At 33.1% G+C, this 19,566-nt stretch overlaps 2 protein-coding genes across 2 annotated transcripts; both read left to right on the forward strand.

Annotated features, from left to right (window-relative positions):
• Positions 1–5,567: 5,567 nt before the first annotated feature.
• On the forward strand, positions 5,568–6,398 carry ENODL8 (early nodulin-like protein 8). Its single transcript, XM_078298375.1, has 2 exons — positions 5,568–5,805; positions 5,892–6,398. Exons 1-2 carry the CDS (start codon positions 5,631–5,633, stop codon positions 6,275–6,277), a joined length of 561 nt encoding a protein of 186 aa, XP_078154501.1. The 5' UTR covers positions 5,568–5,630; the 3' UTR covers positions 6,278–6,398.
• An 8,629-nt stretch (positions 6,399–15,027) lies between these two features.
• On the forward strand, positions 15,028–16,643 carry LOC144549665 (uncharacterized). Its single transcript, XM_078298437.1, has 6 exons — positions 15,028–15,353; positions 15,462–15,609; positions 15,746–15,848; positions 15,933–16,158; positions 16,304–16,393; positions 16,514–16,643. The coding sequence occupies exons 1-6, from the start codon at positions 15,154–15,156 to the stop codon at positions 16,614–16,616; spliced, it is 870 nt and encodes a 289-aa protein (XP_078154563.1). The 5' UTR covers positions 15,028–15,153; the 3' UTR covers positions 16,617–16,643.
• The last annotated feature ends 2,923 nt before the right edge of the window (positions 16,644–19,566 follow it).

Raw genomic sequence — 19,566 nt, forward strand, 5'->3', positions numbered from 1 at the left:
GTTTGGCCACCATTTCCGATGATTAAACGGCCGATTAATCAACCGTTAAGGCCGTTTTTTACAACACTACTTTGAAGTGGCTGACATTAAATACACTATAATGCATATTAATAGTATAGTTTGTATGGTTTTTGAAGTATATTTTGCATATTGTTAATTTATTGTATTTTTATAATTTTTCATGACTCAAGGAAAATGACCGAAATTTTTAAAAAAAAAAAACTGCATAAGGCTTGCAAGGCTTCATTTTCTCCAAAATGGACCAGTATCTGAAGAAGCTCCTGAACAAGTTTATATATTTTATTGAAGTAGAATCTGTAAGTTCTCAATTTATTGTATTTTTCTTAAACTGTAAATTTGTACAAATTTTGTATATCTTGTAAAATATGTCATTAAATTAAAAAAAACTTGTTAAGCTATTAGTTTGGTAACATATTAAACCAAAGGAAAGATAATTGACACTCACCCGATCCTCTGGAGTAACTCAAATTTTGAGTTTAGATCTGGACCGTATGATTCGAATCTGTATCAATCTGGCTCGAGATAGAATGCACGAGACTCCTTTAATATTCGTGCCAAAGAAGATCCTACAGTCCGGATCTGAACTCAAAATTTGAGATACATTATGTGATATGAATTATAGTCACACAACTCGCGTTTAATTCATTTTTTTTTTTACGTTTCCGAACTGAACACCGAATAAAACGCGAATCACATTTTTTTTTGCTTCCTTGTGGTACTGAATCATTCCCAAATTATATTCGAATTATTTCCGGACTATCCGTTTGTCAGTATAATATGAATGCCTCAATAAAATACTGCATAAAGTTTGCAAGGTTATTATCTCCAAATGCAGGGGCGGACCCAGTATAGAACCAGGGGGCAGCTACCCTCCTGAATTTCGAGTTTTAGTGGTGATCTATCAGTACCAATCAACTTTGCCCCTCTCTATAATTCCCCCCCCCCCCCCCCCCCCCCCCCCCCCCCCACCCCGTGGATGTTTGATTTATAATTCGGGTTAAATTTAGTGTTAAAATCAAAATAAATTTTTTGAATTATGATTGTTAATTAGAATTATAAGTTAAAGCATCAGAAATTATAAGTAAGAGCATTAAAAAATATAAGTTAAAGCATTATTTTTTTTATCGAGTATCCAATTAATTAATGAGTTTAAATCCGATTCTATATTTTTTTTGCCCCCTTGACGAAAATTCTGAAGAAGCTCTCCTAAACAAGTTTGTATAGTATGAAGTAGAATTTGTATGTTGATAATTTATTGTATTCTTATAATTTTCTGAAATTTTCTTAAATTTATTTTGTAACTTTCTTAAACTGTATTTTTTTTTTTTTAAATTGTGTAAGTTGTAAAATATGTTATTGAATTATATGTTAAATAAGTTATTATAATATAAACTCAGACAATAATAATAGTGTGCCAAAAGTAGAGACCGTTTGATTCGAAATTAACAACTAATAATTTTCAGAAACCATGGCATGATGCAGACATGATTAATTAATTATCTAGTTACAGTGATGATGAAGCGACAAGGAAGGAAGGCTCATCTCTGACAAACTTTTTATAAAGTACAGCGAGTAATTAGCGAAGCAAACAAGACAGAAAGCATGTTTGTTTTTTTTTCCTTTTCAACCGAAGATAAACAAAACAACAGCAGTATCTTTATTAAGTTTTTACCGTACGATGAATTAAATGAAATTATTATTCATGATTGATGACACCAATGATCACCCTGCCATTTCATGGTCTTCGGCTCAGAAGCACGGGGCCATGTGCAAGCAGATTCTGAAATACCAACTTGTTTGATTTGTTTTTAAAATCAGGTTTTTTTTTCCGAACAGGCCCTAAATTTAATTGTGAAACACTTATCATTTTTGTTTTAAATATTGATTGGATCCGTAATTTTCTTTTTTATTTATAGTTTAAAAAAAATATTCTCGAAATTGTGCATCGCTCCGTGGGAGACTTGGGAAGCAGATCACCTGCCCCCGGGGTGCAGGAAAATCCTGCCCCCTCAGTCACTGCGGGGTGGGGCTGGGTTTAGGATTTAGAGGTTTAGGATTTAGGATTTAGGATTTAGGGAGTCCACCAACAGTGACTCTGGAGGCAGGAAATTCCTGCCCCAGTGGGGCAGACGATTCAATCCTGGAGACTTGGAACAATAATGATAAAGATAATAACGAGAATTGGTGAACGATCATTGATCATTGGGCTTGAAACTAGTGTATTTATACTCGGGCGGGTACGGGTACCCCGGGTATACCCGGGACGGGTACGTCTCGAGTACGGGTATACCCGGGTACAAGGGTATACAGGTACGGGTATGGCGGGTATAATTTTCAAAAACCATACCCTACCTGTCCTATACCCTTACCCGTGTACCCTTGACGGGTAAGGCGAGTACGGGTACGGGTATTTTTTTTGTTTTTTTGCTGTTTTTTTTTTTTGGTTTTTTTTTGTTTTTTGCTGTTTTTTCGGTTTTTTTGTTGGTTTTTTTTTGCTGTTTTTTTTTGCTGGTTTGGGGGGAAAAAAATCTGATTTTTTGAAATGGGATGAACAGTGGTCGGGTATACGGGTACGGGTACTCGGGTAGTCGGGTATGGGTAAACTCGGGTAGGGTATGGTCGGGTATACCCGACCCGGGTGTTATTCAAACTCTACTTGAAACTAGTGGTTTGCTAACGGGTTACCCGTGACCCGTTCCGGGTTACCCGTTAGGGGTAACGGGTAGGACGGGTAAAGGGGTAGGTCGGGTACGGGTAAAACCCGTAACGGGTAGACGGGTAATTTTCCAAAACCTCTATCCGGTCCGTTTATTACCCGTACCCGTTGCGGGTTGACGGGTACGGGTACCGCGGGTACGGGTCCGGTCCGCCCGTTTTTTTTTTTTTTTTTTTCCTGTTTTTTTTCAAAAAATTCAAAAAATTCAAATTTTTTTGAACTGAAACGGGTTGGGTACGGGTAACGGGTACAGGTACGGGTATGCGGGTAGATGGGTACGGGTTGGCGGGTAGACGGGTACAACGGGTTTTTAAAAAAAATATATTGTCCGGTCTGTTTATTACCCCTACCCGTCTACCCGTTTGTACCCGAGCAACGGATACGAGTACCACGGGTAACGGGTAACGGGTACGGGCCGGACAAAACGGGTTCAACCCCTAACGGGTTTAGCAAATCTCTACTTGAAACTAGAATCCCATATCACGTGCTATGTCGATCTGTCCCTCGTGCTCTGTTTCACTGTGCAAATTGCAAGGAGCCAGCTGTCAGCCCATTTCCCCACCTGCGCTAGCTTCTCCTCAACCAGCTGTGCACCATTACCGTTTATTTTGTTTTTTTCTCTCTTTTTAACACTAAATCAACAGTCATAACTCGTAACTCTAAATTAAAACATCATTAATTGAGAAGACAATATGATGTGTGTTTAAACTTGTACTTTATCAAAATTAAGAAAACTATATGATGTGTACTAAATTTTTTGATATTATGTACCTACACTTTTTTATCAGTAGATTATGTAGGTTCATTTTGATTTATCTCATTGAAATTATTTTTTAACATATGAACTATGAAACGGCTTTTCCTCTCGTGGCCCCTATCCTATTCCTAATTTCTTATCCGCACGCATCACGAGGTACACAACGCGGTTATTTTTTTAATTATTATTGTATAATTTTTTTCATGAAACTATGACCGTTATCTTCGCCTCAATGTAATATAGTCAACATTGTGCTCCAAGCCAAGCAAAAGAAAGAAGCAATATATGTGCTCCGACTCCGAGCATACGGCTGTACACTATTAGACGAAAATTAAAATTACTGATGCAGGATTCATTGCTGGATTTTCTGCACCCTATTTGCTGTGTGCTCTGTGCGTCAGTAGAATATATATATATATATATATATATATATATATATATATAGAGGAGGGTTCAAATGCCTCCATGTTTTTGTGCCTCCATCTCTCTCCATCATTTTCAAAGTTCAAACAGTCGATCCAAACCGCTCAACCTAAACTCCATACTAAAATATGTTTGGAGACCAAATTATATATTTTTAGGAATTTTTTTACTATTTTTTTAGATAGGTAGAAAAATACTGTTTTTAGATGGTTCAGATTTACTGATTTTGTACCTATCTAACAAAATAGTAAACAAATTCCTAAAAATAAAAAATTTGGTCTCCAAACATATTTTAGTATGGAGGTTAGGTTGAGCGGTTCGGATCGACTGTTTGAACTTTGAAAATAATGGAGGGAGATGGAGGCACAAAAACATGGAGGCATTTGAACCCTCCTCATATATATATATATATATATATATATATATATATATATATATGCCTTTTTAGATGTCAACTTTTTAATAGTTCCCGTACAATTTAAATTTTTTCGTATTTTAATTTTATTTGTCTCTGCGCGTTGATTGTTTTACTTGGGTACTGTTTAGATATTTTCATTTTCTTTTAGAATAAGATAACATCATCCAGAAAATCTTAGTGCATTCTATTCTGTTTTCTTTTTCTTTTTTTATAATGATATTTGGTAGTTTTTGAAAAGAAAATGGTGATTCTTAGTACAAATTAAATAACCATTATAGTTTTCATATTAAAATTAAAATTTACGTCAAAAAAAATAAATGAACATAATAATGATGATGATAATTAAAACAACATAATGAACAACCACAACCACAACAGTAAAGATGATAAATAAAGTAATAATATATTTCATAAATAAAATATTACAAAATATTACTAACAACAATAATCACAATAATGATACAACTAACAACCATAAAAATGTTACTAAGCATATTATAATTGATCAATAAAATATTATTGTTTTCGTCACTATACTATATTAGTTACTACTAATACTGATAATAAATTAGAGAATGGACTAATAGGAAAGTAAAATAAAAGAAATGACAATTTCGTTGTAAGACAATTTATTAAGAAATGAGAGTTGTTGCAATTAATCTAAATATGAGTTCGGGGATCATCCTACTTCCGTAGAATGTCATACTTACAATAAGATTCGCAAACTATGTCTGAATTATATCTGAATAATTTATTTTTTTGGTGATGTCGAACCGAACGCCGAATTATTAGATTAACTGAACTTTAACCGAATTAAATCTGAATAATTTGCGAATTTTACAAATTATTCGCAAATTTTTCCCGAATTTTTCCAAGAACATTTTCTTTTTGTTTTTATTTTTTTGCTCTGTTACAGGATTGAGATCTCTGGTTTGGATAATTCCAAATCATTCCCGAATTATACCCGAATTATTTTTGAATCACAAAATTTTGACCTCGGCCGAACCCAAATAATTCATTTGTAGAGAACGAGTAGTTGGCAACACCAACTCTACATAGGTGATTGCCACAAGAGACCCGAAGCCCACTTATAATAGTTCAAACGGCTAATTACTAATCCCTGATCTAAAATTTAAATTTAAATCAAATCGAGCGAATGGCTGCGATCCATCATAAATAGAAGCATCACTTTAAATTAAAGTCTTTTTATTTCCCCACACACTCCCCAGTCCCCACTCTCTCCAATTGCTTCAATTCTTTCCTCCCCATCACAAAAAGGAAAGGAGGAAAGAAAAATGCTTCAGATTCCTTCAGTGATCTCTCTTCTCCTCTTGTTCTTCACCAGTAGTTGCCTCTGTGTACAATACAAGGTAGGAGATCTCAACGCATGGGGCATTCCTCCTTCATCTAATCCAAATGTCTACTCTCTTTGGTCTCAAGCTCATAAGTTCCACCTTTACGACACTCTTCGTAAGTATATCAATTTGTAACTTTTTTTAATGCAAAATATTTACATTCTATAATAACTAATTTATCTCTTTTCTGAATTCTTTCAGTGTTTCTCTACCCACCGAGCGAGGATTCAGTGCTGCAGGTGACTGAAAAAGCATACAACAACTGCGCCGTTTCAGATCCAATTTTACGGATCGATGACGGTAACTCGAACTTCAATCTTACATCTCCCGGTCGGTTCTACTACATCAGCGGCATTGCTGCTCATTGTCTGAAGAACCAGAAACTCACAGTTGATGTACTCTCTGCTAATGGAACCTTCTTCCCACCGGCTGATGGACCCGCAGGAGCTGCAATGGGACCCACCGCAAATTCACCGTCGTATCCTTTCGTATTTGGTCCCTCTGCTGCTCAGTCGTCTGATGCGGTGTCACCTCAGGCAATGTTTGCTGGTGCTGTGGTGATGATGTTACTGCATGTTTTGTTTTGAGAGGAGGTGCTGAGTTGAAATTCAGATTTGGGGCGATGGAGATGAGATCTGGATCTCCAATTTTTTTGTTTTTTTGTTAGATTAGATTGAGGTGGATTTTGTGCTTCGATAGTGTACGCGTTTATTTTATTTTATTTTTTGTTTACGTTTTGTCTTTATTCAGTTAATTAATTTGTTATTTGTTCAATACTTTAGGGGCTGGTGTGGGATGCATTGTTTTTTCTAGTGATTTGAAAACTGGGCGGTCCGGTCCAGACTGGTCCGGTTCAAATTTCTATGGTTCAGGGGTTGAACCGGTTCACGAGTTGGCACGGATCATGTGTTGGTATGGTCCGGTTTTGGAGTCGGTCCAAATGTGGCTTGCCCGATGGTTCAGACTCCTACGAGTTGGTCCACTCCGGTCCGGCAGTCACAGATTGGTTCGGTCTGATTTTTTTTAATCAATTGTTTAAAAAAACGAATTACTTTAAAAAAGTAACCGGATTTGGTCCACGTTGGAGGCAGGTTTCATCCAGATTAGTCCCGGTTAATACGGTCCGATCCGGGACGAGTTTAGGGCGATCCGGGACGAGTTTAGTCCATGGGTTTTGAACCGGCCAGATAGACACGGTTCTAATAGAAAAATCCAACTCAAATCCGGGCTAGACCCGTCTGGACCGGACCGTATCTACCTTTCCAGTCCCGTCCGGTCCTGTGGATTTCACGATGCGAGTCTGAACCGGTCGAGTAATTTCAAAGCTCTAGTTTTTGCTAAAACCTGACATTCATTTTTTTCAATGTCTTTATCAAATGATATTGATCTGCATGAATCTTTCATGAATCTTACGGTTCTGAGCATATATATCTCAACCTCAGAATTTATTATATTAATGAAAATTCATACATAAAATTTCCATCACAAAGAGGAAAGAAATTACCTTTATTTATATATTGTTCAATTCAGCCCCAAAGATGAGAGAAAAATTGGAATTTTAGTATATATATATTTAGGGGAGCCCGTGAGTAGAAGATTAGTTTTGGGCATGTCCTTAACCTGTTCGATGAAATGCTTTCATTAGGAGAGAAGGATCAGGAGCTGTTATCTCCTTTATCTCCCTCCCTTAACCTTGCTGTGTAGTTGCTTGCAAATGCTTCTTTTGCATGTTTCAAGAAGGTGAAAGATCGCAACTTTACGCAGTTCACCACACAGACCTTGAATTCTATGATTACTCTGTTTCTGACAAAGGGGCTTCATTTCATTACAAGGCTTTTGAGATATACGAATCAATGCAGACAAGCCAGTGTTCTCTCGATTCAGAGATTTATAAATTGACTGAGCTTTGAAACTATTTAGTGACATTTAAATTGAAAGAGGACAGCAAAACCAAACCCTGTTTTGGAATTTATTCTTCTTTGGTCGACTCCATGGGAAAGGCTGGGAGATTAGATGCAGCAATGGAGATCTACCGAGAGATGCAAAATTTGGGTTATAAACCAACTAACGCCACAAATGCATCTATAATTCAGGCTTTGGTCAAACCATGGAGCAATTTCTTATTTATAATTCCATCCTCTTTTGATATCTTTCATTCTTAATTATTAAAATTGCAGATAAAACTGCACATAATTTGAACATACTACAGGAATATTATAAAAGAAAACAAACTCATATATCAATCTTTGCTATTTGGTACCATATCCAACTCTTTGTTTCATTTGAAATGCAAGAACAACCAAATCAAACATTTGACTTCAAGGTATTGGCAATATCGATTACAAAACGGTATTTGACATCTGACTTGGCAAGCCGTTCCATCGCCTTGTTCACATAATCAGCACTGATCAATTCTATGTCGGCTGTTACATTATGCTTTCCAGCAAAATCAATCATCTCTTGTGTATCCCTAATTCCTCCAATAATGCTTCCAGCCAGACTCTTCCCTCCTGTACCAGTACAACAAGTTGATACTAAAATCGAAGAATCGAAGTTTGTAGGAATGAATAGCAGCTAATTAAAATGTAATCAATTACCAAAAATTAAAGCAAATGCGGGGACCTCCAAGGGTTTCTCGGGTGCACCGACTAATATCATCTTGCCATTTGGTTTGAGAAGTTCTAGTAGAGGCGGAATGGCATGTGTAGCAGAAACAGTATCAATTAATTTGTAAAATATAATAAAACTAATTATTATACTAGTATTATCCGTTATTCATCCGCTACCGTTTCGTTTACCGATAATATTAACGGGTAAGGATAGGGTATGGTAAGATTAATTTTTACTGGATATGGGTAGGGTATGAATAAGATCAATTTTAATGAGTATGGGTATGAAAATGTCTCCACCCAACCCGTACCGTACCCATTGACACCCCTACCTCACAGGCTCACACTGTAACTTCACATTTATTATTTTGCACCAAATAACACCTCCATGAAGTCTGTTTTTATTGAACTCGTAAGATATATTTAGTATCTTTATATAATTATTCTAAGGTTTGCTATATACTAGTAATAAATGGTTAACTGCTATTGTCTTTTCCGTAAACTATTTCTGTGTTGTCTATCTGTGTGGCGTGTGGGGACATGGTTGATGATTCAAACTTTTTAGCAGCAGCATGGTAAGCTGCACAGTTAAAGCCGCAAAAACACATGTGTAATGCGGCAGGGTACATTTTTTATTTGTCCTCAGCCCACAGAATTTTTTTTATAAACCATAAATAAATAAATGAATTTTACGGAACCAACATGATTGTTTTTTTTTTTGAAAAATCACAAGTACTGAACGGACCGTTCGGTCTCAAAATTCCTTTTTCCCAAGACCGAACGGACCTTTCGGTCTCAATCAATTTTTTTTTTTTTATAAAACAAATTTTTTTATTTTTTGTATTAAAATATTAGAAATGTTGAATATATTTCTTTGAAAATAGATGAAATACAATATAATTTGATTTATTAGAAAGACTGCAACAAATAATCCGAATCAATATTTTTCAGGTCGGATTTTTCGCGGTTGTAAGAAAAATTAATATATTTCTTTATGTGTTATTGGAAAAAAATAAAAATGCTTAGATTCTGAGTTATTGATCCCGGTTCAAAAGTCACTTCTAGGTTTAAAAAAAAATAATCATGTTGGTTCCGTAAAATTCATTTATTTATTTATGGTTTATAAAAAAAATTCCAGCCACAACAATATAATTAATGCTAAGAAATATAATTATTCAAGCCATAACAATATAATTATTCAAGTAAAAAAAAGCAATATAATTAATGCTAAGAAATAAAATAAAGAAAAAAATATTTGTTTTCGAAACATGCATGGAGATAGAGAGAGATGGGGAGAGTCGGAGAGAGACGAACCAAAGCAGAATTTTTCTATTAGTAGAAAACTAGAAATTATTAAAATCAGACGTATTTTACGTGTATTTTCGTAAGAGTGCATTATTTTTAACAAATATAAAAAAAAATTTGACTCATTGAGTCCGATTCAAATATTATAGACCGGACTCAATAATTTAGATTCATGTTTTTTTTTCTTAGTTTGGATATGGACTGCCCGATTAAAAGAGAATCAAACTCTAGTTCAAGAGAATCAAACTATAGTCCACATAATTTCAGAAAAGTCTAATTTTTCGATTTGGAGTATTAAGTCAAACCCATATATTTTAGATCGGATTCAATGAATCATATCTTTTCATATTTGTTGGAAACAAGACACTATGAATTTAATAATTTCTATGAATAAAAAATTTCCGAAAAAACCTTTTGGAAAAAGAGAAAGGAGAGAGAACGCCTGAGTCGTCATGAGCAGCCAGACCAAAGGCCTTACGGTGCTCCTCTGGCGCTATTGCTATTTTCTTCTCGTTTGTTGTAGCTGCCATTAATTATAGTTTTTCAAAAATACCGAAATTTTTAAAAGTATTGCCGACCAGTGACCAGTCAAAATCATAAATATGTTGGTAATGCAAACATTTTTTTTTTCAAATTACTAACTTAAATTATAAACTTAAATACTTAAATTTTTCATTCATTTTCATATTTGAATCTTGTTAATTAGTATTTGTTTCTTAAATCTATATGACTCAATTATCTGATAATTATTTGCTTGATATCATGAATTATCCGCTATGTACGTATTTGTTTAAGGAGAATTTAGTTTTAACTTTCAACATCCATTTACTATTTGTATCATATTTGTATTCGCTCATTAAAAAAATGTATACAAATTTGATATTAACATTATCCGCTTCGTTTTCACACCTGGTGGAGATCCTTACCGTATCCATTAACTCAATTAAGTGCTACATATATTCGAACAAATCCAAATGTTTATGTTTGATCAATGAAATGCATCACCAATCATCTTTTGTCAAATTGAGTTAAGAAAACATTTTCAGTCTCTACCATTCTGGCCATTCCATCTTCAGACAATAGCAAACAAACATATTTCTTCTTTAGTTTCCAATGATCCAAGAAAATACTTAGGGCCCGTTCGGCAGTTCAGTAGGGAATAGGAATGGGTTTGGGAATCAAAAAATTTGAACTGAATTTTACTGTTCACCGTGGGAATAAAAACTTAGCTCTGATCAAATTTTTTTTTCCCACGGTGAACAGTAATATGCCGAACGGGCCCTTACTTTATCATCGGTTGGGTGCAGACTAGGGCAACTCAACGCCACCGTCAGATCTTGACCGTCCAATCCTCTCCTCCTCTCCTCTCCACTGCTGGGGCCCACCAGAGATCCTCCACCTACGCTTCGATCCTCAGCACTCAAAGATCGAGTGGTGCCCTGTTCATCCTCCTACTATCTACGCTAGCTGCTGATCCAGAAATTAAAAATGCTATTGGTATTTTCACCAAAAGATTAAACCTTTCTTCATTAATTTAATTTATGTTTCTAAAAGGCAGGGAATTTGGGAAAGGAAAGCTATGCACGGCATGGCAACAGCATTGTTTGAAAAAGAAGCAATATTTTAAATCTGTTGTGATGCAAAAGAATTGCAGGATCTCTGTTATTTAAAATCCAACCTTTTATTTTCTGAAACACATGAATCTCAAAACGAATGGAAGGTTGAATTTGAAATAACATGATCCTGCAAATCCGAAGGACCACAACAGATTATTTTCGTCTATCCGATTTCAAATATTGTTTTCTTAGTTAATCTACTTCAACTTTATTTTTACTTTTACTTTTTTTCTTAAAATAAAAAAGAAGTTATTTGTTTCAAAGTTAGAACAATCAAATTAATAGGATGGTGAATTATAAGACAAACAGTAACAATGGGCTGATAATTGGCCAAAATAAGAATATTTTATGAGTGAGTCTATGGTACTATGCATATTACGATTTGTTACCGTGCTACGGCTCTATATTCGAGTTTTCAAATCCTAACGGTCGATACGAACCGTTCATCTTGTTCTCCATATTAATATGTGTTTGGAGACCAAATTTTACATTTTTTGAAATTTTTTTGCTATTTTTTTAGATTTATTGAAAATCACTGTTTTTGGATGGTCCAGAATTTTCAGATCAAGTGATTTTCTAAATATCTAAAAAAATAGTAAAAAATTTTCAAAAAATGTAAAATTTGGTCTCCAAACACATATTAATATGGAGAACAAGATGAACGGTTCGGATCGACCGTTAGGATTTCAAAACTCAAATATAAAGCCATAGCACGGTAACAACCCGTGATATGCATAGTACCATAGACTCACTCATATTTTATTGTAGAATCGAAAACCACTGACTCGACTATATATTTTATCCCTGTTCATCTCTGTGCTATACATATATATATATAGAGTAGAGGAGGGATCGGATGACACCCTTTTTTGGTGACATCGGATGACACCGTGCATTTTCAAAGTCCAAACAGTCGATCCAAACCGTTCAGCTTGATGAATATATTAAAATGTGCTTGCAGATCAAATTTTATATTTTTCTGAATTTTTTTACTATTTATTAAGGTGGGTACAAAAATTCAACGGTCTGAATATAGCGATTTTGTTAAATACTTAATAAATAGTAAAAAAATTCAGAAAAATGTAAAATTTGGTCTACAAGCACATTTTAACATATCCATCAAGTTGAACGGTTTGGATCGACTGTTTGAACTTTGAAAACTTTAAAAATGCACAGTGTCATTCGATGTCACCAAAAAAGGGTGTCATCCGATTCCTCCTCATATATATATATATATATATATTGTCTACTTATATTCCTATCTAATTTTCTGATCCCACTTATGTTTAAAAGTTGATAGATTCTCTAATATCTCCTCTGCTAGGCTAATCCTCCACTTAAAAATATACGGTCTAACATGTTTAAACGTTAATTGGGATGTCTTGATCAATCAAGAACGATGAAGCCAATTTCTGTAGAACAAATGCTCCATAGCAAACCGAGAGAAATATCTCCCAACAAAAAAATTAACGCAATTAAGAAAATATGTAACTGTAATTACAATTGAGAATTTTCCACAGCTGATTTTTTGAATAAAAACCGACATAAAGACTAATCGTTGCTTGATTTGCACTAACTTGACTACTGAGCCCTCTGGCAATGGAGATGTGTCATATTTTTTTGCTACACAAATTACACCAACTTGGTATGTAATTTGTTTATTTTCTTGTAGATATTTTTATTGATTTTCTCTAATATCATATTAAATGATTCATTAAAATAACAAAATATTATTATTAGATACTTGTTTTTTTTTGTAAAATTTTATAATAAAAAAGAAAAACAAGAGTATTGCCAATATTTTTTCACATAGATAATAAATCATAATTAGTTTCATTCACGAAAATTGAAGAGATATATAAATAAATAAGCAAGTAACATTTGCATGATAGATCATGCTAAACTTATCTCTCTCTAATTCTACATGCAAATTTTTTTATAACATCAATTTCAATTGAACACTTACAAAAATTGTCTTGAAGGTCAATAACTGAAAATTATTAAAAAAAAAAACAAAATTCATTTTAGCAATAATCAGTTTGTGAAGAGTCAACTTTAAAAAAAAATGATTATTTTAATTAATTTATCTCTTTAATTTAAGGAATCTTCCCTGAATTTAATATTTATATTCATGCATGGATGGGAAGAATTTTTCTTAGGTTAAGCCCTTAGGCAAATATGTGGGAACAATTTACACCACACATTGGGTAGTTTTCAAAATAAATCGCAAAACAGGTTAGAATTCGTAATTTGTTATTAATTTTGGGTATTTATAAAAAATTTGGCTTATTAACTCGAAACTACTAACACATGCTTCCAATTATCCAATAGAGTTTTCATTATGCAATCAAGATGCAATTAACCAATTAGTTAAGTGCTATTTTGATCCAACATATTTTTGACGAGAAGCCCGTATAATTTAAATAAAAACGGATGTCAAATTTATTAAAAATAGAACTCTTTAATTATATTAGCTCGTATACATGAAACAAACATCTCTGTTTGAATTTATTTTAATATGGAATTTATAGTGGATGATATATGAATGTAAATAATTATATCCGTTCTCTGTTTAAGAATTAAGAAAATTGACTGAGGGAGTGATAAATTGGTCATTCATATTTTGCATTTTACGTAATCTGTAGGTATTCTGTATATATAACATAAATATCCCTATCTATTTTTTCCATCTCAAACAACAAAAAATAAAAAATACTCCGCTCCCTCCCTACTAAAATTTATAAAATATCTAATTCTTAGATACTTGTAAATATTTTCATTGATTTTTTCTAATATCTCATTAAATGATTCATTGAAATAATAAAATATTATTATTAGATACTTGTTTTTTTTTCCTGTCAAGTTTATAATAAAAAAGAAAAAAATGAGTATTTGCTAATATTTTTTTTATAATAAACCATAATTAGTTTCATTCACGAAAATTGAAGAGATATATAATCATCTCGATTGGAGCGCGACGGTGAGTAGATTCGGTTGCCGTCGGAGCGCGGCGGTGGTTGAAGAATCGGATCCGGTCGTGGAGCGAGATGACGATTGAAGTATTACGGTAATCAACATCTCGATTGGAGCACGACAGTAAGTAGATTCGGTTGCCGTCGGAGCGCAGCGGCGGTTGAAGAATTGGATCCGGTCGTGGAGATTAAAAGAATAAATTTAGAAATTATGGTTATTTGACTCGTTGTAAATATTTTTTTTTATCAATGAAATTGTTAGTTGATATTTAAAGCCACTAGTTTAAAAAAATATTATTATGATAAATAAAATGTTAGAAACAAAATGAATTTATGTTGTTACAGTATAGCTATATATGTTTATTTTTGATACAATTAAAACTATATTGTTATAAATAGTATAAAGAGATAATTCAAGGTGCAAGTGTATAAAAAGAAAGCTATAAAAAGATTTAGAAAGCTATACTGTTATAAATAATAATTATTATTATTATTATTGGAAAGTATTGGAACAGATTTAGAAAGCTATAAAAAGAAATCCTAAATTTAATTAAGGAAAGATGTATATATACTTAACGTACGCTATTCCTATATATATATTTAATTAGTCGCATGTATATTTCATAATTCCCTTCCGGCTTTTGCCTTGGAATAAGAATTTGTTTACAGAGAAACGAAGAAGCAAGAATCTGTTAAACTCCGACATAATTATTTAAGGTGAGTCTTTAATTTCTGAATTAATAAATTCAGGATTAGTAATTCTCATCTCTGTGGAAATGGAACTAGATTTAATTAAGTCAAAATTCTCATCTCATCTCATCTCATCTCTATGGGAATTAGATATTTAATCAGTATCAGATTCTTTATAATTCCTTCTCAAAATGCATTCCCCTTTTTTTCAGGAGTACGTGAGCTAGGCCATATAATTATATTCCAGCCATTTTCAATTAATTACACAAAGATGAGGGATCGGTACAATAATTCAGATGAATACGAAGAAGAGGTGAGAGAACCACCAAAACTAACGAAAGATGAAAAGGAATTCCTAAGCATCAGAGAGAAGCTCAAACAAAAATTCAGACAAAAACTGTTCAAGGAGAGGGCCTCCACTTTTGGTCAATCTGCCTTACATGAGACTCCAAAAACCTCATCTCAGAACAAGTATATATATATCTATATATGTTTATGAGCTCCCTTATTTTCTCATTTAATATGCAATGAGAGAGATGAGCAGGTGAAATAATTATTGTTTCATTTTTACATAAACAGATTTGGGTCCTTCTTTGGACCTTCATTACCTGGAATTGCCCCACGGGTAATTGAAGAAGCAAAATCAACCAAGGAGAGTGGGTATTTGCAATCTTATAAATCTTCAGGCTCTTCTACTTCTACCACTGTATGTGTTCCAGTCAATGAGGTATATATATATATATAGCTTATGATTTTCCTTAATTTATCTACTTTTCATACATACATTAATTAATTATAGTAATTTGTAAATCTAGCTATCCATATATCTCAATTTGGAGGGCATATGATCATATTACTTTCAGGTCAAAAGGAAGGCTCATATATTGAAAAAAAATCGAGATTATTCCTTCATGTTCTCAGATGATGCTGAGGCACCCCATGACCCCTGCACAAAATCAAAACCTGGTAAACAAACAAACAAACAAACAAACAGCTTTGGTTTTTAATTTCATGGATGCATACTCATATAGGTTTCGCTTAATGTCATAGATCTTTCTACATCCCAGCCTTCATCAACTAAGCCTATGAAGGAGGCATCAAGAGGCCATATGAAACAACAGCTTCAGCGAGAGAGCACCTCCAGACAGCTTCCTCTGCCTCAATCCAACCCCGTCTCAAATGGCTCTCACCGTCCCAGGCCCCGTACTGGTGCCAAAAGGCCCTTCAATGATAGAGATAATTATAGTGCTATCGATATGATCCGAAAGATGTTCAAGTACGTACCACTTGTTGATATGTTGTTGTGGTGTTGAAAAATCATATTAATTATTGGTATTAATTTAAGCATAATTCTTTTACCTCATTCAATTCATTCTCGTTTGTTCTCGGTAAATTTAATTTAAATTGATTGTTCTGTGCAGCTATAACCCTCAAAGATGGGTTGGGAGGGACGAGGATGACAGTCACATGGTAGTTGGATTTGATGGGATTCTAAAAGAAGAACGAAGAAGGTACGCATTTTAATTATTTTCTATAAAATTTAATTTGTTTATTTTTTTATTTATAACAATTATATATCTGGAGGGTCATATTGGTAATAACAAGCACTAAGGTTGTCTTTCTAATTTCAGCTCCAAACTAGCACGGAAGGAAGATGAAGAGCAATTGCGCATCATTGAGGAGGAAGAGAAGAGAGAACGCATGAGAAAAAAACAGAAACTGCGCCATGGGTGATAGCAAGTAGAAATAATTAATAAATCATGGGAGGGTGCATTTTTTTTATTTTATTTGAACACAGGTTAAATTTTGAATTTCCAAGTACTATATATGTAGCTTTAGTGTCTTACAGAATATTAATTATGTTATGTTTTGTTTATGTTTTCTTCTCTTTTATGTTGTCCAGAGTACCTTTCTTTAATTAGGAGAGTTCATGCTTTCAATATTTTACAGTGTGTCATGTTCTTTTTCTTCTTCTCTGTTGTAAGGTGGATCAGTAGGTCTAAATTAGACCTTATTTAATCAATTCAACATTAGACAACCTTAGGAAGGACAATAAAATTTAAATTAAGTATGGAAACCAAAATTTGCCATGAAATTGTAGATTTAGCTCTACAATTAATAATTGGTCGTCAAATTTGCCATGAAAATGCCAGCTTAATTCACAACAAGGTAAATATATTAACAATGCAACAAAGTCAATGAACAGTACCCACCATAGAAATAGAAATTAAAAGGAAGACAAAAGAAAAAATAAAAATAAAAATAGAAAACTTCTTTAGTCATTCAAAATATATAAATAATATTTAAAGGTCTCAGATCATTTTGATTTGAATGGGATCGTATTTTGAGCCATCTAACTTTTAGAATTATTTTTGAATTTTGGGTCATCTTTGTTCGAGACAGGTCGAGTTTTTGTTTTAATTAGTATGCATGGCTTACTTTTACATTTCGGATCATTTAGGTTTAGATTATGTCATGTTCTTTGGTCAACCAAATTAAGTCAAATGTTGAAGTATTGTTGTCTAAGATTCTCTTACGGTTATGTTTTAATAATGTATGACATAATTAGCAAGGAACGACTTCTTCTTGCGTACCGATTCCTAATTGATGATAGGAATGAGGTGAAGTTCATTGCCTAAGGTGTAATGAATTGTAGTTATTTGATATTTCTGTTTTTGATGATTGAAACTGTTATGTGATAATATTTGACGTTACTGTCATGAATTTGTGGATGGTTGGATGTTGTGTGATGTTGGAATACTTTAGGTTGTTGTGTGATGATTGGTACAGTTGCTTTTGTGGTTTGTTTTATTTTGGAATACTTTAGGATTTATTTTTTTGTCAACTGGTAATGGATTGTGAAAATATAGTTTGTAATGTGGTTGTTATGTGATGATAATTGTTTTGTTGTTCTAAGTGATATGTTTTAGTTTATGCAAATGAATACTTTTAGTTTATACTTTATGTTAGTTGTGGTTACATATGATATACACTTAAACAAGATGAAAAATAGTCTTTATAAAAATGAATACTGATATGATTAACTATTAATACTTCATACATTGAAAGTTAATTTCATACTATTTTTATACTGGTCATACGATAAAAGGGTGAAGTCATATGCATGAATATTACTAGGTTTTAAAATTACTAAACTTCGTTTTATTGCAATAAATACTTTTGGTTTTATATCATATGTACATTCATTTTGCAAAGTTAGAATGAATACTTCGTTTATATGTCTGAATGTTGATCAAGGCTTATGTTGTTGTTTCGCGGTCCCCTCCAGTTAGTTATTGGTCCCCATCAACAGTTAAACTCGTTTTGTTTCTGTTAAACGTGTTTTGTTTCAGTTAATAACCGGTCCCTCCACTTAACGCGATTTCTTTTTGTCTTCTTGTACTTGTCCCCCCCCCCCAATTAAACGCGTTTTCTTTTGTCTTCTTGTGCTCGTCCCCGCCATCTTATGAGTGGTCCACGCAATTTAACTCGTGGGGCCCACAGCATGGGATGAATGGGAGATTTTATTCGGGATATAGTTAATCGATCCCTTATTTTAAATTCTGATATTTGAGAACCAATTTACTATTTTTTTTGCATATCTCATTAGAAGATACGAAAAATCGCTTCTACGCCTTTGAAATATACACGCTTAATAGTTAATAGTTAATTAGATATGATGGAATGCAATCCGATAATATTTTGTCAATTTTTTTAAAAATCGTTGAACAAATCTCAGGGCAATATTGTTGTCGCAATTTCTTACATCAGAATCTTAATATACATATACATAAAACATATTATATATACATAAAAGAGATTATTCGGATCTTTTGTGACTGAGTCTGTGAAAAAGTAAAAAAAACCTGGAGACCGAATTGTCATTTCGATATTTGTGGTCTTTAAAAAAAAAAAAACCATGCTGCTTTGCTAAATTTCATTTGATTAATTATGGTTTATAAAAAAAATTCACTCCAAAGTCCCCATACACCAGTCTAGAGCACATCAACCGAGACAATTACAAAATTCAATTAACGATATTTATAGATATTAAATCCACAACTCCAAAAATTAAAACCTTTTTAACTATATCTGCAGATTCTGGTATATAGTTAATTGAAAATTCAAATGTCATTTTCCACTTATCTAATATCTTAATTTAACACAACAAATAATTAAAATATCATTATATTTCTAATAACAAATAAATAACTCATCAATATAAACTATTCGTGTATAGTAATTTAATTCTTCTATATATTGTCCCGAAATAAGCTGAAAGAATAATACGAATATTACCAATATAAAATTTGAACTCTTGTTAAAAATTAAGTTGTTGTAAATAAATAAATAATTAATTAATAATAATAAATTACCATACAGAATCAAATGTTTGATGAGAGAGCTTTTGAAGATCATTAAATCATACAACTTTAATCTTTTAGCTGTAAGAGGGGTTACATATTAAGTTGCACAATGCAAGTGAGTTTATGATGATCTCAAGTTTCATAAGCAAATAATTAATTAAATGCCATTCCACGCTGTGCAAATGAATCTGAATATCCATTCTTTAAATGCCATTCCCCTATGTTTTTAAGAGTGATCTAACGGCAGCCATAGGTCGGGCATTTAGGGAATCAAGGATCCCGGATAATTGGTTGCCAAGTTATATTACCTTAATCCC

This window comes from Carex rostrata, chromosome 35 (genome assembly GCF_964058835.1).
Source record: "Carex rostrata chromosome 35, lpCarRost1.2, whole genome shotgun sequence".
Taxonomy (NCBI): domain Eukaryota; kingdom Viridiplantae; phylum Streptophyta; class Magnoliopsida; order Poales; family Cyperaceae; genus Carex; species Carex rostrata.

What these genes read in the sequence shown, in the direction of transcription:
- ENODL8 (XM_078298375.1), top strand. Translation starts at nt 5,631, where the DNA reads ATGCTTCAGATTCCTTCAGTGATCTCTCTTCTCCTCTTGTTCTTCACC. An exon ending in CCACCTTTACGACACTCTTC is followed by an intron (nt 5,806 to 5,891) that starts GTAAGTATATCA and finishes GAATTCTTTCAG; the next exon opens with TGTTTCTCTACCCACCGAGC.
- LOC144549665 (XM_078298437.1), top strand. Translation starts at nt 15,154, where the DNA reads ATGAGGGATCGGTACAATAATTCAGATGAATACGAAGAAGAGGTGAGA. An exon ending in CTGCACAAAATCAAAACCTG is followed by an intron (nt 15,849 to 15,932) that starts GTAAACAAACAA and finishes TTAATGTCATAG; the next exon opens with ATCTTTCTACATCCCAGCCT. An exon ending in ATGATCCGAAAGATGTTCAA is followed by an intron (nt 16,159 to 16,303) that starts GTACGTACCACT and finishes TGTTCTGTGCAG; the next exon opens with CTATAACCCTCAAAGATGGG.